The 24638-nt window shown below is 40.0% G+C and overlaps 1 protein-coding gene and 1 long non-coding RNA gene across 5 annotated transcripts in view; one reads left to right on the forward strand and one right to left on the reverse strand.

Moving 5' to 3' along the window:
* Positions 1–1817, reverse strand: part of PRPS2 (phosphoribosyl pyrophosphate synthetase 2) — a 28197-nt gene extending 26380 nt beyond the window's left edge. Inside the window, exon 1 of one of the 3 annotated variants that reach the window (XM_026117296.2) lies at positions 1619–1817. In XM_026117296.2, the coding sequence (XP_025973081.1) occupies positions 1619–1740 (122 nt within the window). In that variant the 5' untranslated portion in view covers positions 1741–1817. The remainder of the gene's footprint in view (positions 1–1618) is intronic. The other 2 variants (XM_026117278.2, XM_026117287.2) reach the window with 2 other exon arrangements.
* Positions 1626–23509, forward strand: LOC135324312 (uncharacterized). 2 transcript variants are annotated; one of them, XR_010385679.1, is made up of 6 exons: positions 1626–1745; positions 2969–3014; positions 6318–6437; positions 11977–12025; positions 12658–12756; positions 13378–14176. It is a non-coding gene; the product is annotated as an uncharacterized LOC135324312 (long non-coding RNA). The 2 variants fall into 2 exon arrangements; XR_010385680.1 differs by lacking the exons at positions 11977–12025; positions 12658–12756; positions 13378–14176 and adding exons at positions 22322–22412; positions 22601–23509.
* The last annotated feature ends 1129 nt before the right edge of the window (positions 23510–24638 follow it).

Consider the following 24638-nt stretch of genomic DNA (forward strand, 5'->3'; position numbering starts at 1 on the left):
GCACAGACAACAAAAACTAGTAAAGATGAGCAATATCGGTAGAAAAAGAATTGGCAAGTCTTGAATGCATTCTCAGATAGTAAAGCAAGCAGTCCACGTGGTTTTACACAGGATCCTTAGTACTGTTACCAGAGTAACTTTCTATGTTTGGCTGGCCAGTAACCTAATATGCTTTTCATTTCAAAAAGTAAGCCAAGGCCAACGTAACAACTCAGGCAGGACCATCAGTCCACATGCATAACTGACTGCTGCTGAACACTGTTCAAAACAAATCCTGAAATGTGATTTGATCTAGACTCTTCCAAGTGTCTAACCCATCGTTAACATCCTATTCTTATATGCACTCACATACAGACCTACTTATGAAACTTCATAATGTACTGTATTTCATAAAATCAAAAGGATCACATCTTTAATTTAAGAAGGCTCTGCCACAGCTGATCAACCCTGAAGTTAACTGTTCCTGAACAGTCTGATAAATCTCATTGTGGACTGACTGCCTTTCACAAATCCCACTGAAAGAGGTCACCATCCTCAGTGCAATTTGGCACTCTCCCCTGCTACCGGCACCTGCTCATGGGAGCACCCCTCGCTCCTTGCAGTCACAGCGAGCCAAGACGGCTCCAGCACAGCATTTTGCCCCACAGACCCATTTTGTTGGCAGCAGGGAGGAGCAGTGTCTAGAGGCGCTCGGAGGCCCCAGAGGCAGTAACAAATGCTGCGGGACAGGTCAGCACACCCATGGGGACCACGCTGCACCACCTGGCTGCACCCCATCTTAACAGGTGCAGGTTAGCAGTGCTTTTCTCATCCAAGCCTAACACAGAGTGTTACCAAAGTGGGATATACGTATTCATAGTGAGCAAACTGCTCGTGTCCTCGGCGTGCTGCACATTTTGTGCTGGACACGAGCCCTGCATCGAGCGGCATCGCCACTGCCACCTCTGACAGCGGTGCTAGGGCCAGCCCAGTCGGCCGCCCCTGCCCCGAGACAGGGCTGCCGGGGCCCTAAAAGAGACGGGTGTGCCCCTGAAATACAGCACAAAACCGGCAGGCGAGGGGTGTGTGGGGGGCGTGTGTGTGGGCGTGTGTGCGCGGACACCTATCGGCAGGGCCACCGGCCTGACCGCAGTGCTATCGGCTGTGCCCGCCCTGCCTCTTTTCCCAGCGGAGCCCCTAGGCGTGTCGCCGGCGTTGGGCAAACGCGCTACAGAAACGTTAAGTGCCTCACGCCTATTTTTATTTATTTACTTGGTTTTTTTAAGGCAGACCGCGGCACAGGACACGGGAGAGGCCCCGGGAGATGTCCGGGCTGCCGTTTGGGAGCGGCAGGGCGCGGGGTGGGGAGGGGGCGGTTCGTGGGGCGGCGGGCGGTGCCGCGGGGGCGCCGACCGCGGCCCCGGTCTCAGGGCCGGCGGGGGTGTGGCGAGGGCGAACCCGTGACGCCACCCGGGCGCGAGCGCAGGTAACGGCCCCCGCTAGCACCGCCCCTCCGCCCGCGCTAGGCGGAGGTGGGGCGGGGGCAGAGGAGGGGACCCGGCGGCTCGAAGCCGTGTCCGTCGCAGCTGCTGCCGCCCCGCGCGCGCCCCCATCTCCCGTCCCCGCCCCGCCCACGCACCTGGTCTCCTGGTTGCTGAATTTCTTGGTCACCACCTTGCCCAGGTCTAGCCCGAGCCGGTCCGCCACGCGCTGGGACAGGTCCTGGTGCGAGCTGCCGCTGAAGAGCACGATGTTGGGCATGGCGGGTGAGGCGGGGGCAAGAGCGGGCAGGGCTCGAGGCGCTAGCGAGGACGAAAGAGAGCGCGGCCACCACGGCGCGGGGTCAAATAAGCGGCGCTGCGGGCCCGCCCCCTCCCCGCCGGGAGGAGGGGGGAGGGGCGGGGCGCCGGGGGCGGCCGTTGACGGGGGGCCGTTAGGGGCGCAGGTAGCGCGGGGGGCCCTTAGGTGGCCGAGAGGCGACGTTAGGAGGCGGCAGAGCCGGGCCGGGCCGGGACGCAGGCAGCACCCACAGCGCCTGCTCCTTGCCCTGTCAGCCCTGCCCGGCCCAGCCCCCTTGCCAAGGCGCGGTCCGTGCCCGCTCTGAGGAAAGCGCTCAGGTCCTGGGTTGGAGCAGTGAGCCTTAGGCTAGGTTTTCCCTCAGACAGGCACAGCCCTGCCTCTGCTTCCCTTTCGTGCCTCCTAGAGATGCACAAATGGCAGCTCTCAACACGCTGTTTAGGTGTGTGGGTATTTATCGTTCAGGTGACACTGTCACCTTGAAAGCAATCACTGAAAACAGCTATAGCTAGGTATATACTTAATTACGTGGATATCTAAGTAGTTTTAGCTACTGCAGCTGTCCCTGAATAACCTGCAGTCGTTTCTATATATACCATGCATTTTCCATTATTTTTCTTTAATGTTGCTTAGAAATTGGCTCTGCTTACAAATTACCGTCAGAAAATTGAACAAAGACAAAAAAGTTTTAGTTTTTAGCTAGAGTAATTGTAGGCTTATATATAAAAATAATAAAAATTGCATTGGGTAAATGACTGAAGAGTTTTTCAGTGTTTTCCAAGCTTTTCCTTAGAGGAGCAGGGTCTTGAACAGTTGCTTACTAATGCTCTATCAGTGGGATTATTCATGATCAGTTAAACTCCAGTGTTCCATAGTCCAGATTTACTGACAGTTTTAGAGCTGGTCAGAAGATCCTATCAAAGTGCTTTTTCAGCTGAATACTAGATTTTCAACAAAGCAAACTTTTCTTGAAAAAGAACTTTCTTTAGAACAGAAATTTCTCCATCAAAAAAAAAATTTATTTCCAAAACTGAATGTTTTGGCCTAGAGTTGAGTAATAGATAGTTTGAGTTAGGGAGTTATGGATTAATAGCTTTGGTTGCTCGTGCTCCTGTTGTCTGTGATCTCAGCCAGCCAGCCAGATATTTCCACAGGTCATGGATACTTCTTGCTAAATTTTGTATCACTGCAGATACAATATAACCAGAGGACACAGCTTGTGGACAAGAATGAGAACAGTAAGTATTATGAATTACCACAGTGTAATGTCAGAATCTATTTCAGTATTTGATACCTTGCCAAAACCTCAACATATGAGATGTTTTTATATGGCTCCTTCACCCTTCTGCACTTTTTTTATATTTTCTCTCTATGCAATAAAAAAGGCATTAATTGTCAACACTCTAAAGCTGATAGCATTTGAAAGTCAAACCTGTGTTTTTTCCAGTTCATACCTTGTCTTCAACAACTAATTTTGTAGGCCACGTTTTGTTCTTGGTTACCTGCAACTACTAGTTTTGCCAGCTGTTGGGATTTCATTGTGCTTTTTAACAGCTGTCGTTTTTCTAAAATCATTCAACTTCCGTGACAGGAGATTTCAGCTTTTGTTAAGATTGCACATTTCTAATGTGCGAAAAAGAATACTCACAGATATGACCCAGGGATTATCAAAACTAAAAGCCGTGACAGGCAGAAAAGGGTAATTTAACTTCAAAATAATAAAATAAAGGAAAACCAACCTTCACTCTGGACTCAAACCAACACCAGAACATTTGAAATAGTCTGCAAAAGACAAGAAAAGAAGTTGAGCTGCCCAGAGCTGGACATCTCTGACTGACTGAAGAAGCTGCAAGCACAGAAATCTCCATATCAGCCAGCCAAGCAAACTGTTGAGGAGAGGCTACCAAGAAGCTGGAAAAGTGAGCTGGCAGGAAAATATACTTCCTGGGCAGGGGTCTACTGGCATCTCACATTCAACCCACTCAGTCTTTGTCAAAGTCAAATCATCTTCACAAAACCTTTTTTTTTTTTTTAAATAAATTCTGAGGAAAAAAGCAATAGAAGCAAAAAAAAAAATCCCTAAGAGATTTTTAGCTTAGTTTCCAGAAATCAGAGGCTAAATATATGAAATTAGAATTCTTTTAAGTTAAAAATGATTTTTTTTTACATTTATTAATAGATCTGAATTGCTGGGTTTTATTTGTAGGTTTAGCAGCACTCAGCCTTACAGTATACAGTGACCTAGCTCACTTGGTGCATATCCTTATCTGCTTTCTTTTTTCCAGGGTATTTAGTTAAAACTCTTGTCACATGGAAGTTATATACTTGCTGACTTAACTGGATATTCAAACACTTCTTTTCAGCGTGATTAGCAAAAACACACTAAGATTCTTGTGCTAATTACTGTTCATCCTATAGCTACAACATATAAACAGCAGTCAATTAAACTATCTGTGGAGGCTGATGTACAAAAGAAATGTTCTGGCTGACATGCACAGTATGGCTACCTTTTCTGTGATTGTAACAGACTAAAATAGTGGACCAGAATTCAAAAACTGATGTCATCACTGCTTGAAGCTGAGTGTTTGCTTTGCACTGTTTTAGAGCAAAAATCAAAAATAAATAAATGAGAACTATAAGGTAACTACCTACCTAACAGTAGAAAGTAAAACTTGATGTCTTCCTTTTATCATCATGTTGTTGGTAGAAGTAGTGTTACCTGATGTAATATCAGGTATTTTCTTTGGTTCTGGGAGTTGGGTTTTTTTGTTTTGTTTTTTTTTTTTGACCTTTGATCAGCAGAGAACAAGAAAATGCTATTTCCTGGTAACTAGATGCTAGCAAATATTGTTCAGGTTAGCCATAGTAAAGACTTGCAGGTGCATCAATTACCAGTCAACTGGAACTGAGAAAGCATATGTAATTCTGCTGCTGCAGCAGAAAGCCCTTCAAGCAAATGTATAAGAGCAAAATAAAAACAACAGAACTTAAAATATCAGAATCAGAAATCAAACTACCTGGGATTCTAGTTTACAGAAAACTGTGATGTTTTCACCCATCTTAGTTTTATTTCTGGTACACAGTTTTGCAAATCTTCCCATATAGCTCACTCTGCGATCTCCTGTCAGTTCCCGTATGAAAAGCTGTTACACTCTGAAAAAAGATCACGCAACGTAACATACGGGTTTTGTAGTTTTTGTATCATAATTACTTCTGTTTTTTTTTTTTTTTTCCAAATTACAAAATATCTTTATTCCAGTTGGGGGAAAAAAAAACCCTACAAAATCCAGCCATTTAAAAAAACACAGACAAAATCCCTGTTGGGTCCCCAGAAATACAACCTGAATAGCAAACTGTTTCATTACTTCCTTTCACAGTCATAGTTTGCAAAAGATTCCATTGGCCAATTTTTGCCCTCAGTTACATCATTTCATTGTCAAATGTTAACAAATCATGGCTCAGGTCTCAAAAGAGTTAATCCTGAAAATCTGAGATTTAAAATAAACAGTTGCAGGATATTTTTATTTGTCTTGTGGATTTTTAACTGTTAGTGTACATTTGGGTCATGATTTCAAGATTTTCTCAGAATCTTCTTTAAAAAATGAAAGCTAATATTTGCCTCTAATCATTTGTCTCCAAGGGCTTTGGCTTGAAGATTAAACAGCAAATGCTGAAGGCCTTGATACAGAATAGCAGCAGCTGACAATATTACAGTCACACCTGTCCAAATCTATTATCTCTACATTTTGTGACCTATGCTTCTGTTACCTTCAAATGCTGATCTAGTTCTTCCAAAACTTGTTCTATCCTGTGAATATAAATATAGAAAAACATGTTAAATGAATAATGCCTCCAAGAAGGCATAAGGTCATCAGACCTCTATAGCTCTTCCTACCTCCCAATAACCTAGCATGTTCTTCGTGATCCTGGCCCCCTACTCCTCCCAAATTGCCCCAGATGTTCCCAACTTCCACATATCTCCAGTCATCTCTGTTGTACTCCCAGCTGTCTTCCAAAGCCCCATTGCTTCCCTACTTTGATCTTTGGCTTCCAGTTTCCCTGATTGTTTCTAATATTACCTCCAGATATTTTCTGAAAATTGCATATTTCAGCTGCTGCTTCTCTTTCAGATCCACTGCTCTATCATATACTATTCAGCTGCTCATAAAATCTCTTTGATCACTTAGCTCCACTTTTCTTTGTGAGGACATACAGCTCCTATTGTTTCATCTACTTTATTCTATAAAGAAGCTTAATGCTCTTCATACATTTATTCTGAACAAAGATGCTAAGTCAAGCATTTCATAAATTTCTCCTTATCCTCATCATAACACCCCTTTCTCAGTTCTACCCATGACCTAACAAATGGTATCTAATATGATGCACTAGCAGTGGGGAGAAAAGAAATAATTTTCAAACTACAAGTTATATTAACTATTCACTGTATGCTTTTTATGTCAGGACGTTTTCACATCAGTGGCCTTAACTGTTCTTAACCCTATCCTTATCTCCCTAGTGATGTTCTCTTTCCTCTCTTACAGATTCTCACTTAGACTGCCTTTAACTGAACAACAGAAAATATCTCTTGGTGCCGAGAAACTTTCTTTCCCTGGAAAATTTGTCACTGTTTTTCTAATCTCAGCTTTGAGGTCCCAAATGCAGTAAGAAATCACTTCCTTATTCTTGTAGTTATAACAGAATGAATGAATGTATGTCACATCATAATGCAGTTTCCCCAAATGGCTTATAAGCTGCCTTTCACAGTTCTCATATCTAAAAAGCTATACCTGTGATACATGGTTTGTCCTGAGCACAAATTGTCTGCCACATTATAGTGGCAAAAATGATCTATTGAAGATTTTTTGTAGGTACTGTAGATATTGCTATGGGGAAAGGGGCCACACTAGGTGTTTTCTTAAGATCCTTTTAAAGTCTTTTTTTCTATAATGCTACTACTATTCTGGATTTTATTGCTGCTAGGAGTTTCTCATGGGTTATGCAATAACGATTCCTGATCATTTAGACTTTTCCATATTAAGCCATCATATACTCATGACTTTGTGTTCAATGTGTCAGTGCTTCTTTCAGACTGTAATTACTAGCTTTTATGTCCGTTATGGAAGGGTTCTGTTGAAGGGTTTTTTTCATTTTTTGCTGCAACATCTCTTTTCAACTGTTACATTACCCTTGGCTAACTGTTGAAGTGGTTTCTCATGATGAACCAGTAGTGGATTCTCATACAGTAGAAAAAATTAAAAAAACTTAAAACCTGCCATGTATTAATTTTTTCTTGTCCAGCCAGCTTTGTTACACATTTGCTTTCTTCTAAAGATGACATCACAGTTCCTCAAGCTTTTGGTGAAATTTATCCCTGCTAGGAAGCTCCAAGCTGAAGGAAGTCATTTACTCAGTAAAAAGCAACCTGATTCCCCTTGTTTAGTCCTAACAGTTTAGACTGAGATCCTCCAATTTGGGTTTCCAAGTGAATCATGAAACATTTTTTTTTTTTGCACAAAGATTTAGTTCCTACCAGCAGGTCATATCTCAACTCTTTCTAGGAAAACATTCATATGTTGTTTTAATTCCTTTCTTGTTTTAAATCTTTTTTCAAGTGTTTGTAGAACTTTCAGTTCCTATTTTATCTCTTACTTTAATTCCTTTTCACCCTTTTTTTTCTTTCTACCGTGATTTGCCCATTGGAGTTCGAAAGGAACATTAGCTCATAATCTTCTTCCTTGAAAGCTCATTTTTCACTTCGAATAACAGGGCTTTTACCTTTGATTCCCCCAGTTAGTCAACAGCCAGTCTTCATCATCTTCTGTGTTATCACTTGTATAAGTAGGTAAACACAAGAAAGCAGGCTAATCTTGGAACTAAATATTACTTTATAATGTCTGTATGTAAACAAGATTTTATCAAAGGGTTACTTCACAAAACACAAGCAATAGGAACTACACTAATGGAAAAAGAAGTATATCAGCAAACTGAGGTGGAAAGAGGGAGCAGATCAATACACATCATCCTTTCAAGGTCTCAAAGTCAAAAACCAAAGTTGTCTATAAAACTGTTTTCTCTCCCTTTTTAAAAAATGGAGAAAAAATAGCCTAGTTCAAGATAAAAGATTAAAGACTTCTTAAAAATTTATTTTGCAAGTCAAATGCCTGTGAATTCTGCTTCAGGCTGATTTGGAAAGTTTTAGTTTGCCTTTTATGCATCTTGGTTCTATCTCTGGGAGCCTTAGGACTCCATCCAGCCTGCCAGACTGTCTGCTTGTTCTCCACTCTAATCTTCCACTAAATCAACACCTCTCCATGCAGTGTCTTAATTCTGTTAAACCACATTTTCCAAAAGAATACCATTCTGCATGGACATTTTTGACTGGCAAAAGGGAAGAAATGAGAAGCAAAAAAGAGAAGAGGTCATGCTCTGAGACTGCACTCTTTTTAACATACCATACTTTCACAACCACAGGCACTTGCTTTTGGGTGTGGTCAGAGGCAGAATAACAGATATCTGGGTCAGATTTGATCTGACCCACTATAGCTTTTCTTATGTTGTTGCATTATATTCTTATAAAAATCTTAAGGGTCATCTTTATTTGGTGATAAGGCTTTAATTGCATCTGCTTAACCTGACATATCTTCTGTAGAACTCTGTTCACAGATTTACCATATCTGAAATACTGTAGCATTTGAAAGTACCATTTTCAATAGCTTATCTTTTTTTCTCAATGAAAAGTCAACAATATTTATAGTTAAAGCCACAAAGAACACATCATTTCAAATATTTAAACCAATTAACTCATTGAATAACTTGTGTTCAACTTACCTCTGAGGTGTTGTGGACTCAGCTCTCTCTTGAGATACCAGTATCATAGTCATCAGATGCTCTTCAGTTCCTTTTGTCCTTCCAGCATTGTGTCTTGGAACCTGTTTTGGTCATTGGTTAACTTAATCTTGTTAGCTATGGGTAGGAAGGGAGAAACTTCATTAAGCCTGGACAGGTCACGGCCACCATTATGACTAAGAAAAGGTAAAGGCGGAAGTCAAGGTTTTGATGGTTAAAGCTCCTTTTAGGAAAGACTTAGGTGTGCCCTGTTAACTGAGGAGCAAAAATGCAAGACACAATAGAAAGACTGCCAATGTTCATGTCAAGAACGTGTATACTTTCTGTGAAGTTCAAGAAGATGAGTTCAAGAGATGAGATGCAGGTCTGTTAAACCACAAAAATCTGCAAAGTATGAATCAGGAGAAGGAGGAGGGACTTTTCAAACTGTCAGCAGAACTCTACAGAAGACAGAACCTAGTGGTACACAGAGTCTTCAAATATACTGGAAAAGCAAATGTACAGGATTCGGAAGCATCATCTATACTAGCAAATTAAACATATCCAAGAATGTTCCTTGGTACCAGGGCAAAGTGGCATGTAACAAAGTAAAAAAATCTCTCATTTTCCAAAACAGTGTCTGTATGCAAACTGCAGACTGCCTAGTGGAACAAGCCCCACAGTGGCTACCTGCTGAACTGTCCCCAAGAAACACTTGAGGAAAGCAGTATTTGGAAGGGCCAAGCTTACATCAGGGAACATTCTAACAGTTTATTAGCACAAAGGATCATGCTCCAAAGATCAGTGGTACTCTTAGATGTGCCTAGATCTCCTAGTATATGCACAGACAGCTAGCCCAGTAAGCTTTTAGGGCAATGATTCCCCACCCCGACCCACCTTCCCCAAAATCTAGAAGCTGCTACTGGTGAAGTGGCTATTTTTGATATTGTTGTCCCCAGAAAATGACTGAAAATATAGAAGTGGGAAGCAAGCTTGGGGAAAGCGAATGAGAAGACTTCATTATTATAAGGAGAGGTAGGTGTCAGAGGATTAGAATAAAAATAAAGCAAACTGTAACAAACTCAAGGATCTGGCAGAGGGAGTCTTCTGGGAACTTAATTTAAATGACGGCTGCCAGGAAGGTAGCAGTAACTGAAAAGGGCCTTAAATGGACAACAGCAAACTGCTCTGACGGAAGACAGAAAGCAGCATAAGAAATCACTGTGGCTGTACCAAGAGTTTTTTAACAACCTGAGAATCAAAGAGAAATCATGCAAGGCACATAGCCATGCATCCATAAATATGAAGGAGTCAATATAAAAGATTAATATAGGGTTAAAATCAAAAGAGTTAAAGGGCATAGAAAGGGTCAGAAAAAGGGAAATAGAAGCTCAATTGCTTACCAAGAAAGGAAAACTCTCCTGGAGTTAATTCAGATTTTGACAAGCTGATTTAGCTCTGGAAGTCCCTATCTCCACTGACTCTCAAGGGAGCCAAAGGCAATATTAGACATCTTTGTTCAGTGTCTGGAGGTAAGTGGGATTCTGGATGACAGTTTATTTTCAGTAGTCAAAAAGGATTGCTCTTCACAGAAGAAACAGAAAAGGGAGTGGGGGAGAAGAATGGCAAATGCAAATAGCCAAATGTAAAAATTCCTAGTATCCTAGTATCCTTATAGCCAAATTAGTGACATGTGGACTACAGAAGCAGATGATAAGTTGGGTGGAAAACTGGCTGGCTCATCAGGCTCAAAGTGTTGTGATCAACAGTACACAGTCCAGCTGGCAGCTGGTTACGATTTGTGTCTCTCAGAGATCAATAGTTGGATCAATACTGTTTAATTTCCTTATTAACAACCTGAACAAGGGGACAGAAGTGCACACTTGGGAAGTTCACAAATAATACCAAGTGGGAGTAGTGGTCGATATACTAGAGGGCAGGGCTGCTATTCAGAAGGACCTCAACAGGCTGTAGAAATGGGCTGACAGGAACTTCATGAAGCTCAACAAAGACAAGTGCAAAGTCTCACTCTGGGCCAATGGGTGAGAAAGCAGCATTGCAGAAAAGGACTTGGGGATCTGGTGGACACCAAGTTGAACATGAGCCAGCAATGCACCTTTGGGGCAAAGGCCAACAGCATCCTGGGCTGCGTTAGCAAGAGTGTTGCCAGCAGTTCAAGGGAGGTGATCCCCTCCCCCCATGCAGCACCTGTGAGACCCCATCCAGAGGGCTGTGCCCAGCTTTGGGCTCTCCAGTACAAGAAAGACATTGGCACCCTGGAATGAGTCCAGCAGAGGGTCACCAAGCTGATTAGAGCTGAGGCTGAGAGATTTGGGCTTGTTTAGACTTAAGACCAGGGATCTTGCTGTGCTGTCTACAACTACCTAATGATTATAGAGAAAATAGCCAGACTCTTCTCAAAGGTGCATGGTGATAGGACAAGAGACAATGGATGCAAGCTGGAACATGGGGAATTCTGATTAAAGACAGGAGAAACTTTTCCCCTGGAGGGTGGTCAGACACTTGAACAGGTCAACAGAGAAGCTATGAAATCTTCAGCCGTGGAGATATTCAAAACTCAGCAAGTGCCTGAGCAACCCAAACTAACTGGACCTACTTTGAAGAGGAGATTGGACTGGATGACCTACCAAGTTCCCTTAAAACATGTATGATTGTATGACTGTGAAAAAATGCTGATTGCTTTTGAAGACAGTCCAGAGCTGGGTATGCTAGATACCTGAGGGGAACCATCCCTTTCCTCTTCTCAGAAACCATTTCCTCTGATACCTATTAACCTGCCTGTACTAGAAACTCATTATACTTACAGATTCCAACTAGGTTTCACATTAAATCATAATCTAAAAATATTTCTTCCATGTGGAAAACCCAAGGTGTTCCTATGACCTGACTCGTCCCTACCTGACAAAACCTAATGACAATAAAGGTGAAGTTGTGGCAAGCCTTACATGTACAAGAGGCCAAAACACCTTTTTCCAGCAGCTTGAAGATTAGAGGTCCTCGTTGCCACCCCTTGAAATGATTCTTGGCCTAAAAGCATCTGAAGGAGTTTGTTTAGAAAAGAAATCTTTTGTCACTATTCTGCATTTCATTAGGAATCTTTTACCCATTTCCAGTAGTTCTGCTTACCTGTGCAGCACGGGGCAGGGGATCTCTGTGGTAAGAAATTAAAATTGGTCCATTAATTTAGATTTTCCATTTATTATAGGATTAATATTCTGCATGTAAGTGCTCTGTCAGTGACAGGTGCTTCAGAATTACTTAAATCACGAGCGCCTCTTAACAGTAGACTGCAGTAACCCCAAGACTTCATTTTGCAGGGGGGAGAATCCCCTAAGGTTTATTTGTTCCCTACAGGTTTGCCCAGGATGCGAAAAATACAGGCAGTTCTCTCCAACAAACAAAGGTCAGTAGTGAGGATAAAAAAAACGTGCTGCTAAGTCTGGTCTGTTTCTCTAGGTATAAAAATAATAAATTTCAGCTAGGCTTACTATAGATTTTCAGTACTATGGAGAAAAGGATTGATTTTTTTTTTTTTCTCTAGACCTGAGCATAATTGCTTGGGTACCACAAGCTTTAATTTCCTGCCATCAAGACTAATACAGTTCCAATAACTAACTGATCTGATTTCATTTGTCAGTCTTTCTCCTCTTCCTAATGAACAGAACAAAAACAAACTTTAAATGGTTTTCTTCCGTGTAAGATGACTTTATACATTTCCGCCCTAGTATTCTTATTGTTTGGGTTGAACATTCTTGTAAAAGGCAGAACATAATCTCTACTTGCAATTTAAGAGAAAACACATTACAGTCCTGTATGTTATTCCATGAAAAACCCCAGTGGAAGTACTGGGTTGGCTGGAATTAATTACAACTGTGTAATGGAAAAGTCAGGCTTTAAGTTGCTTTGGGAAGATCCGGCAATGTACTAGCCACTCCGAGGATTTTGTGCATGTCTTTATATTCTCAATTATTCTCACTTTCACAGAAGGTGTGTTTTTACCTCCATTTTATCACTTTCCGTTCACATAACATCCAGGTGCTCTGTATTCTAGTCTGGGTCTGATCTCAGCTGCATTGATACTGCATTTCAGCTTCGGGCAGAATTCACTCAGGAAGAGGAACAGGGAAGATGAAGGTGACTATACATGTGAATTCACCGAGGCATTGCATGATCTGTTTTCCTTAAAATAATATATTAATAAATTGCAATCTTATGTAATGCTTTGGAAGTATTTCCCCTTTTCACAGTTTCAGAGCTAAATTCTTGAGTGCAAGGTCTTTGGGACTGGGACACTGTTTTCCTCTTATTTTTAGTACAAAAACTGTGCATTATGGACATTATCTGTTAGCTGATGTCTTCGTCCCCTTCAATTAACTATGAAGATATTAAATTATAAAACCATATTAGCTTGCCTGTATTCAACTATGAATATAAAAATTAAAAATTATAGTTTCACAGCAGACTTTTGAGACCCATAAATAATTCACAAAAGACTATAATCTAAGCACTTCGTAGAATACGGCATAGATATCTGAACCTGAATTTCATGATTTTCTTCTGGAGTAAATATGGAATTTCATGCAAAAAGTTACATGGCTTTGAAGGCTAAGCTCTTCAAATCTCCCCTTCCCCTAGAAAGAAAATCAAATGCAACATTTCCTCAAATGGATGTACACAGAACAATTGTCTCATTAGGGAGTGTGCACTTGTGTTCTTATGAGAGGGACACATGCCTATTTTCTTTTACTCTTTCAGCTGAGGCTGCTAATTGCCTTGCCTTTCTATGAGGAGGAATTGGTCCCTGCATTTTACAGATCCTGAAAAAGGTTTGGAAGATGACAGCCACCACACAGCTCTGTGAATCTGCTTGCTTTACTTCAAGGTTTTGTCTTTGCAGAACAAGGACAGGGAATCCTTAGGATGCTGAAGAATAGTTGTAGTTCCACGTGGTATTACTTATTTTCCCTGATATCCTTAAAAGTAGGGGAAGGTGATGCATGCCTCTTCCCTTCCTTCTCCTGCACAACCTGCCCACTCTCTCTGCAGTCACCAGACCACCTGGCAAAAGGGGACTGGGCAAAAGGTATATGGAAATGCTGCCATTTAGCTCCCTTCTATAGAGATGAAGTACACAGAGGCTAGGCATGAACTCTGAAATGGGGCAGAGGGCCTATCAAGAAAGGAGTCTAACTTGTATTTCCTTTTTACCCTTTGCAAACATTCTAATATTATCAGATTGACATTTATAAAGCCTTCAAGAGCTTCTGGAATCGATAAGAACCAAATATTATTGGTTATTGTTAGTCTGCAAGCAGGCCTAAGGCCTGTATCCAGAAATGGGCTCAGATTAAGACAGAAAAATGTCAATCCAATTTTCCTGCTGGGAGTAGCTTAATTTAGCTTGTTGGGAACCACAGAGAAGTTCAAAGTTCTTCAGTGGTTTTCCAAAGGCAGTTTCAGGCACTGTATCATCCTAACTATTTTTATTTTGTGCAAATATTTAAATCTGATTATTTATATATATATATATAAATAAAATTAGACTGCAATCAAATTAGAATGCCCAATTTCATTGTATTTCATTGTCATTCTGTGATGTTCTGGTACTGTAGTTTGTGATACTGTAAAAACAAGCAATATTTAGGATTCAGATGATAAAACTCTGGATGATATCCAAGAAAAAGAGCATACATTTAGGCCCGTTTCAAACTTCTTAGCTGTTATATGCTCTGAAGGTCATTTCAGATTAATGCAGTATTAAGTTCACATTATGTTTAGCAGAAAAAAAGAGTAATATTTAAGTAGTTCTGTTAACCTTGAAAAATAGAGCAGAGACAGAAAAGGAATTTTAAAAAAAACAAAAACAAAGGAAAATACATGAAGAGAAAAATGGAACCAAAAATGGAAAGAGAAACACTGCTGAAACCTACGTTCCTAGGTTTCAAGGAAAAAAAGAATCTGTAATTCTCAGAAACGTCTTGCAGACCATTTGCTCAGATTACAATATAACAGAAAGCCTTGCATGACTAAGCCCTTTAAAGTTGTCTGTTTTATATATCTTCTCCAGTCACAGAGATTTGGCAGGTCAAATTATGCCTGTTTCTGAGAGATTGAAGGGATCATTAAAGGCAAAATTCGTCAGCAAACTAATTTATCGTAGTAAGTGAAATATGAGCCACTTTATTTGCAGAATAAGCAGAAAAAGCAGTGAAAATTTTACCTGTCAATCAACTGTGAGTTTTATCTGCAATCAGTGACAGACATACAGAATGCACTCTGCTGCATCTCTTCTTCAGCATAACAGGTTCTTAAGAATCTAGTCTGCTTCTCTCACAAGTTTCCGAATGTTTATTAATTTCAGATCTGACAAATTCCAGCTGGGCTCTGACAACCAAGTTAAGTTCTTTCCTACTCTGTAGTACTGTTTCTGAAGCCCTCATCTGTGCCCTTATGTTCACCAATAAAATTTGAAATGACCCTACCATTTCTGGCTCCTGATAAAGAGAGCGGAGAACACAAGTATTCCAGAATGTGATTTGTCTAGCATATTATGGAAAAAGCCAGAGCTATGCCTCCAAGTGACATACCCTATGGGATAGGAGGGGAAAAATTTACATGCAAATGGAGCAAATTCATTATGTAAATAACATTACATAAGGATGGAGATGATGTAGTGTCCCATCCATGACGCTACAGTTTTCTGTTCAAGCATGCTGTGTAAAATGGAACAGCTGTCACAGGAGGAACTCTAGGGAGCGTGTCATGGTTATAGCCAAAGTGGTTAGATAGATAGGAAATATGGGAAATATAAAGACAAGTGTACTTTCCTCCCAGTCAGTCATGTTTGGTGAGTCTAAAACTTGAACACTTTTCTTACCAAAATGGTAACCAATGGTGCAGACCGTGAATTTGCTACTTTTTTGCAAATATTAACTGAGCCTTAGAGATACTGATGCATGCTTGTGTGCATTTTCACTGTTGGAACAAAGAAAATGTGCACACTCCTTTGAATTTCAGAATTAGAAAGCAAACCTTCCCCCCTTCCCATCTCAATAAGGAAATGTACCTCTTCTGATTCTTTCTATTCCTCCAAGAAAATAAAGTGTGATGGGGTGGGGGGAAAGTCTATCTTGTTTTTTCTGTTTTTCTGTATTTTTTTACTATATTTCTGCCTCATAATTACACCACAGGAGAAAAAAAAAAAAGAAAGAAAGAAAAAGAGGCCCTGGAATCTCAGAAGGGAAAATATACATGCCTTTGAAGATTGGAATTAAAAGATTTTCATAAAATAGTATTTTTAGCAGTGATACTTTAACAGCAGAAAATTTGGCAGAATAAAACTGACAGTTGTAAGAGATGAAGCAGTAAAATGACATGGCTTAGCCCCCAAAGCCCCTTTCTTGGCCAGGTATGGGACCACTTACTGAATTGTCTGCACTTCCCAGCCTGAGAGAGCAACATAATATTGCAGGGAAAGCACGCTAAGATGGTTTTACTGTTTAAATTCCCATCTGAGATGTTTTGCTGATATATCGAATGATCACCCACAGCTTTTACATCTGTACAGAATTTACAGGAGATTGAAGACGTTAATGAAAAAAACATGAATCACACACAACAATTTCAATCTAATTTGCCTCTAGGTGTTACAGGAGGTAATTCTTATTGACCTTTGAATTATTTTTTAAGTTGTTAAATTAAGAGCATTATAAAATGTTACTATCATTAATGTCTCCCCTTAATCCTGGAGAGAATAGCTAGCAGTTCACCAGCATTAAAAGTTTTGTGATTTGATTCAGTCTCACAGACATAATGGATGTGATTAAGTTATTTTATGCAGAGTAAACGGTTGCAGCATTTCTCTTCTTGCTCCTGTCCCCAGCATAAGCAAATAAACTGACTGCCAGCATCCGTTTCATGCCTCCCATGCAAAACCTATTGTGCAGTTTCAAAGCCTAGTACTGTAAGAGAGAACCTGATCTACTTCTAAATAAATTCGCAGATTAATTTGCTGAATAGTTTTGAACAATTTAGGTTATGACCCCAGCCGTTTGTCTAAGAAGTATTCTGTGGGAAATTAAATGCAACAAGAACTATTTTTGAATGCCGTGCTTCCCTTTTCTTTTGCATTGCTTAAAACGTTTCTATAGAATAAAGTATTTTTCCCACATCCATTTCTACTAGGCACATATCTTTTCTTGCATTTTGAATGGAATTTTCAGTAAATAAAATTACATCATTTACATGCTGTACCTTGCTTAATAAAAGGTCATCGAATCCTTTGTAAATACAGTTTTGTAAAGTAAGGAAATAATCCAGTGCAACTGAATGTAGAGAGGTCACACTATTTATTTAGTATTGCTTTCCTTCACATGTATCTTAACAGGCATTCCCAAATCTCTGATGAGACTTGGATGTTTATGCACTGACTGAAAAAAATCTATTTTTAAGCCTGTTAATTTTTTCTACTTAAGTTATTCAAGATCATAAAGTCTGTCTGCAGCAAAATCAGGATGGTCACCAACAGTATTTATTTGAGTTTTTTTGGCTTCCTATCCTAATATCTCTGATAACGAGTTCCTGCACATGCACACATCCTCTGTTCTCTGCTCCACCACTGCTCAGTTTTTAAATAATTAATTAACATTTGACCTGGCTGGAGAAAGCTGGAGGGCAGGTTGTGAAAGAACTTGTCTCAAGGCTACCTCTAGGTTTTGATAGATGCACTTTTATGGTTTAATATCTGCTCGGATTCAATTTTTACCCAGAGAAGTTTGAACAAATTCCATTAACTGCTTCCAAGTCAGATGGTGGTAAAAGAAACAACACTGTTATAAAATACTAGCATTTCATCACAGTTCTCAAGCAAAAATGTTTACACTTCGTAACTTGAAATTTGTCACATAAATAATTATTATTACCATACAACGCACCGCTCTAAGCTAGCTATTCATTTGAACTTTGAATTTAAATGAGTTTATGCAAACTACATGCCAGGATTCACAGCATCTTTTTAAACTTTGGATATGACACAGTACACTCACTGCTTGAGACATGCTTAAGGATAGATAAAGATTAAAGTCCTGCACTTCTAAAATCAATGGCACAGTTGCTACTGACTTCAGAGGGGCCTGGGCTCCATGCCTCAACTTCGGCTGATGTGAAATCCACCCTCTGCTTTCGATAATGTTGATGAGATGGTGGTAACTTGTCTGCAGCAGCAGCAGAGGGATACACCATGGGTCAAAACTTTTCTTGTTGAGTGTTTCCAGGGTGGGGTTGTTCCTTACTCCCAGAAGAGCTACCACAGGGACCTCATGCGAGTAGTGAGAAACACAGGGCACAGTGTTATGAGCCCTACTCCTACATCGCTCTTGCTCAGCCCTGATAACACAGTGACTTTCTGTACACATCCTCTGACACTGGGACATGAACAGATTTCCCGAAACAGGCAAGTCCTGCCTAATCAAGCTAGCAACAGAGGATATGACAAGAGTAACATCTTTACTTGCAGGCTTATTTGTTTGAGTTTTTTTTTCTTGTTAATTCAGTCCCCAGTCAGGGGTCTTCAACTGTTATGAAATACACATGGTTGCAATAGTAACCAGGACAATTTTGTTTTCTAGCCAGGAGGTTTCAACATTTTTGTAGACAAGCAGTCTCTAGATTGCTCTCATTCAGGGTGTTCCTCAAATTCAAGGGTCAAGGGGGCTGATGCAAGCTGTGGCATCATCCTAACTAGGTGACATTAGGTGACATTGGGACTCCATGGTTATTGTTGTCTGGCTGGGAGTTTGCATATAGAATGAAGGATGTTGGTCTTCTCCATTTGGTCTTCATTTTGGACTTTTTTTTTGGACAGTCCATTTTTATCTTTTTGCAATATCAAACAGCCAATTTTAGCAAAGGTGCTCAGCTTTGACAGGTGAAAAAGGAGACTTTTCCTCTCTCTGGAATTCACACCCAAATATTGTTTTAAAAATGGTTACTATTTTTTTTTTTTAACTTTTAAGGCATACCTTGAAGATGGCATTTCTCTGCGCTTTCGGTTAGGAGGAATTTGCTTAAACTCTTTGCATTGTTTGGTTCTTTTCTTTCCCTAGGGATGAGAACACACTGGTTGTTTTCCACTCTAGGTTGGGTGCGTGATTTTTGACACCTGTCAAGAGCTTAGATTCGGGCATGCCACCCAAAGACCAGCGCTCTGAATAGCAGCCCTCAAGCGTGAGGGGCCAGAAATACTTTTCCAGTAGCAGCAATATTTGGAGAACAAAACAAACCAGAGCAGTGAGGCTCCTGCAACCTCCACAGCATTTCGTGCCCAGGCGGGAAGCTGGCTCCCTCCCGAGGCCTGCACTGTTGGTCAGGGGCATTGCTCAGGGGCCACGGGGCCAGGCTGGCTGCAGCACCCAGATGGAGCCCAGGACGAAATCCCAGTCCGTGTTCCTCATCCTGTGGCAATAACTGGGTTTTCTTATAGGGCGTGAGGCTCCAGTGTCGCTGTGCAATGCAGCGGCTAGGCAATGCCTTGTCACGGAGCTGCGCTGAGCATGGGCCTGGGTGCGAGGCCTTCGGCAGAGCAGGGCGGGTATTTCAGACACGGCTCCTCTTTGCTGAACGGCAGCTTGGGGCCTGCCCTGTGCTTCAAGTTTTTGAAAGGAGGCTCTCTAAAACCCCTTTCTGGAGTTAGGTCAGGGAGAAAGTGGCTGAATGTCCCTCGTGATGTGAAACTGAGGATGGATGAGGCCAAACACAAGCATTTTTGATGGTGTCTGTCAGGGCTTCTGCCCAGTGCGCAGCCCGGCGCGCTGGAGACGTGGGCATGCAGCCGCTGCTTGCCACAGGGAAGCCCAATTCTGCACCGTCTGCACCTAGATGCCTGTGGCCTGCCAGCTTTGGGATTGGGGGGAAATAACTGTGTCCCCCAGTACAGAAATTGGTAATAAGAAATGTTGAGGTAAACTAAAGTCAACAAACAAAGTAAGCTTCTTAAAGGAATTAAATACACAAGCGAAATCTGGGCTTATGTAAGCACCCTCCACCTAATTGAGATAATATGGCTTAAAAGGAACATTCGGTGAAAGTAAATGTAGCAGAATCTGACTTCGTGGAGCCAAACAGCAGTATTATGAAGCTACTTATATTCATATGAAATGAGGTTCAATTAGCAAGATATTATCAAGGTCCATGCCTCCAGGAGGGGGAAAGCTCTTGGTAGGTAATGGCTAGAAGGCCGAAGTGTTCGGTGCATTTTTGTCCCAGCTTTTACTAAAAAGACAACTGTGATGAGATGTTTACCACAGCTAATGACTAACAGCAGATGCTACTTCTGACTGAAATACAAAAGAATGGGCTGGAGAGCACTTAAACTTAGTTATTTTCTAATGAAATGGGCCTTGTGGACTTATCCAAGGACACTTCAGCATATGAGCTGAAACAGTGTTCCAGGTGAGGCCCTACAATCAGAGAATTATTTGAATTCTTGAAGTCAGTAGAGTTATTTAAGGGTTGCACCTAACCTATGTTTAGGTCTGCATAACTTCAATATTTAATCTCCCAAATGTAATGTATGCTGAACACAGGAAGTGACGCCTGTGTAATGGCCTGTAACAACATGGAAAATTTTACTCACAAATCCTGCTTTCTTCTTTTGTTTTGATTTTTATGCTTTCTCTCCTTTTAAAGTTATCCACAGCAGTAAAATTGATAATTTCTTCTGTGAACTGTAATATAAGTGTGCAAGGCAGAACAGATGTGCATGTGATGCCTATGGTAACACCAATGAACATTACATAGTTCAGACTTTGAGACAAAGAAAAAATTCTTTCCTACAGTATGTAACCTTCACAGTAATGTCTTTTTTTCCTTGTCTTCCTAGATCTGAAAATTCTCCAAAAACTGAGCTGCAGCCAAAAATTTCAATTTGCCTATTCAAATAATGCTGGACTATAGCACAGGGAAATTCCTGCAAATGCAAAATTGCATACTGCAATTAGTGGTAGGATTCATCTCATCAACCTTTACACATTTACAAACTAGACTTGTGTTTTTGCACTAGCCTCCCCATCCCCCTCCAGCTCCCATTTAGTCAATGGAGAGAAAGAAGCATTTTGAAGAGAAAGAGTATTTCTAGTGATCAGTTTATCTGGCCTCTCTCAGATCTCTTCATTAAGATGAGATGAATTACAGCCCAGGAATGCCGCTTGTCCTTCTATTGACTATAAAGTGAAATTGAAATAATTAGCTCAAATGTGGACATCTCCATTTGGTCTGATAAATTCCATCCTGTGTGCTAATGCAAAAAATCCCAACTGGAGTTTCTTGTAAAAATAAACAGAAGCAACAACCAACTTTCCTTTCTTTTGACTGTACCAAAAGATGCATCCCATAAATTTAGAGTGAGGCTTTTTGGTGCAAAAGTGGCAGGAGAATAACTAATAAAATGAATAAGAAGTGTCTAGTTAATCCCACATTTTCAAAGGTAAATACAGTTAAAAATAATCTGTACAAAACTTTTTTATTTTACTGTTAGATTCATAAACACATATTCAGTATCTTCACCTCCATTTAGACTGATATGAAAGAGATGCTAAAATCAGTATCTGAACAACTATGAGCTTTGAGAAGGTTCAGATCTGCCCATTGCTCTCAAAATCTGCATGCATGGTATTATTTCTAGGATTTTCCTTAAATGGTTTTTGTGTTTTTTCTATTGGTTGTTTTAGCATTTAGAAAGAATGATGAATATGCCCCGTAATAGTCTTTTGATTTGCTTGTTTAACCTGATAAGGGTCTACTAAATTAATTTTCCTTTCATACATTTGCAAATAAGAAGACATTGCTAATCACAAGATATTCCCATTAAGCATCTGATTCACATCTTATAGAGATGTAGCTTTGAATTTTGCTAGCAGCATTGGACTTGTTCAACAGATCTTAATGAAGGATTGATTTTGATTCCATCTTAAATGACTACATGAACAAGAAGATGAAGTCTTTTAGTCAAGCTTATCTGAGACTGAAAATAATTGAAAAGCTTAAGGTGACAGACTGATGCAAGACTATTCTAATAAGGTTACAGGTTAAAGCTATCAAGACTATTCTAATATAACCAAGATTGCAACCCATTAAAAATAACAGGCTGCCGATAGGACTATCAGATATCGATGAAGTGTTTGCACAGAAAAATCAGAAGTCAATGTGTGTTTCAAAATTAATTACCGTATATTCCAGAATAATCAGTTGTGTTTTCTTACTTAGTACATAAGACCTCAGTGCATCCATGAAATGCATCTAAGAAACAAGCACAGATGCTGCTGCTTACCTGTTAACCTGTTCAAACTGTGGTAGCATCTACATTTTCTGGGTTAAAAAAAATGTTGAATGAAAAAAGATGATTCAAAGTTGCACCTCAGTTTATTTTCATATTTTTTGATTCTTTTAAGAACATCATCTCCATTGTTTCTATAACCAGAGATTTTTTACTCAATTAAAAATGAAATAATTTAAAATTTTACTTTTCATACTTTCTGTGTGCTTTTGTTAAAAGAGCTGTGTAGGGGTCTAAGTATCAAGACTGAAATACTGAGATTATATATATATGCTGTTTTGGGTGAATCTTCCTTACATAATAAAAAGTCTTAATAAAACTAAGTTTGTAATTTTTTCATCTATAACTCTATTTCTTTGCTATCTACAGTGACCTAAAAAATTCTTCTATTGGGCTGATGGTGTTTTATCTTTGGAAATTGTCTTCTGAGGTCAGAGTGATGTTGTCACAATCCATCAAGGTGAGCTGTATCTAGAGAAGATAATAATCATGAAGGCTAAATGGTTTCCCTTGCTGTGAAACTGGCAGGTTTAGTCTAGCATGGCAGCAGTGAATGCCAGATAAGAAACAAATATTTAAGTAAAAAAAAACCTTTTCTTTTTACTTCATATTAAAATATTTTTCTTTCCCTTTCTCCTGTTTCTTTAGTCCTGAGCCTAATGGACCTACGCAATCTACGGAGACTGGAGAATAGCATACCTTTGAAATTACAGCCTTGGACAAGCTCACTAGCACATGCACATGCATGCACTTAAATGCAAATATCTATTCATTTTTACAGCAAAGAACACAGGATATCTCAAGTTGGATCCAAGGCAATCTAGCCCTTGCTGTTTTTCTATTGATCATTTTATACTTTCTATTATCTTTTATTCTTTGTTTCCATCTTCATTTCATTTCTTCTCTTGTTCCAAATAAAAGTGTGGAAGAGAGAAAAATGCCTGTACTCAAATGCTTGAATTCATTATGATGGCTGCTTTAGCCACTGGAGGACTCGAGGTCGTATTAAAATATTTCTAAACAGCTGCAATGTTTCTCTCTTTTTTTTCCAAATTGAAACCTAAAGATAGTAGATAGATTGTAATAAGAAGGTGCCTAGCTTTCATATTACCTGATCCAGCAGCCAGAAATAAAACAAGTTTTTGGTTTAATGCTCTGACATGTACCTTGCTCAGATGCATAAACGTAAAAGATTTTTTTCTTGTGTAGAATTTCACACAATCTTTGAAATAATGAGAGTAATAAATTAAATGATTTTTAGAATACAAATTTTCTCTCTTCTCACTTCCACCTGGTCAGATGTTTATTGTATAAGGGGGTTAAAGTATATAAGGGTTTGGCTATGAAAATCAAAGATTCCATATCACTGTAGAATAATTTGCTTTCTCACTGAATCCTGGAAAAAGCAAAACTTTATAATGAGTAAAAAAAAGATCTTGCATCTCTTCAAAAATATTTGTGAGAATCACCATTCAGTAGTCCGTGATTGCTGGTGGTACTGCTGTGATACATCACAGATCTTGAAGTTCCCTACACCTTTCAATCTGAACACATACCTGCCACTGCCCCTACCCCTAGTTCAGTCCTTTTCATGGAAAAAAAGTGTGAGTTTTTCCCTAATACTGGAATCATTTCTAGTCACTTTCGTTCCTGTCCTGCTTGCAAAATGGGCTATTCCACTAGGACAGCTCACAGAATTAAATGCTGCAAAGACACTCCAATTCCTCTGAGTCCTTATCCTAAAGTCTGAGCCTCTCATCCTACTTTTTAGTTTTGTTTGCTTTTCCTCACCTTCCAGCTTTGCCACTCTTTTATCTGTTTTGTTTGAAAAAAGTCATCTTTGCATTCGATACTTCTGTATTCAAAACACTCACTGAGGCTCCCAGTCTGTGCTGTTTTTACAAATGAAAGGCTAACGGCAGCTTTCCCTGATGGTACAATGCTAGTTTTCTTTTTCTCCCTTGTCTGTGAACTAAATCATGAGATTTCAGGTATCTTCTAATCTACCTCACCGTTCCTCCTCCACCTCTCCTTGCTGTGTGGGGCTTGGACTTATTTCAGGCCATGTCCCATTTCTTTCAAAGCTGCCTAAACTCTGCATCTTTGTTTTCCTTTGAAACATTACCATCTGATGCTTGAGGGTTGGTCTTGAAGACTATTCAAGGATAGTCTGATAGATTTGTAGTTTGTGGGTTTTGTTGTTGTTCTGTTTCTTTGTCATTTTTGAAACAGAAATGTTCCCAAGCTTAAAAAATGCTATCAATATTATTCACATGATAATTTTCTTCTGTGGTTATGTGAATTACTCATTTGACTTAGCACAGCTGGTTGGCATGCCGGGTATTAAAAAGACATTGAATTTAACATAATTGCAAGATGCATGTTTTTTTTCCACTCAGCTCCAAATGCCTATCCAGTATCCACTCTGCAGTCTGATGAGACTGTCTGGAAGTTCAACCCTTAAAGACACTGTCCTTAATAAGATCTTGCAAGATAAAATCTTCCAGATAAAGTCTTTCAAGACAAAATTGAAAAATGATAAAGAAAACCCACACATAATTATGAATATTGATTACAAATACTTATAACCAAGCTATTAACTGAAAAATGCTCAGGTACTCTCTGAAGTGTTCTACAAGGATACATGAAAGCACCAGGCTCTTGGGAACAACAGCCTCTCCAGGGC

Source organism: Dromaius novaehollandiae, chromosome 1 (assembly GCF_036370855.1).
Source record: "Dromaius novaehollandiae isolate bDroNov1 chromosome 1, bDroNov1.hap1, whole genome shotgun sequence".
Taxonomy (NCBI): Eukaryota; Metazoa; Chordata; class Aves; order Casuariiformes; family Dromaiidae; genus Dromaius; species Dromaius novaehollandiae.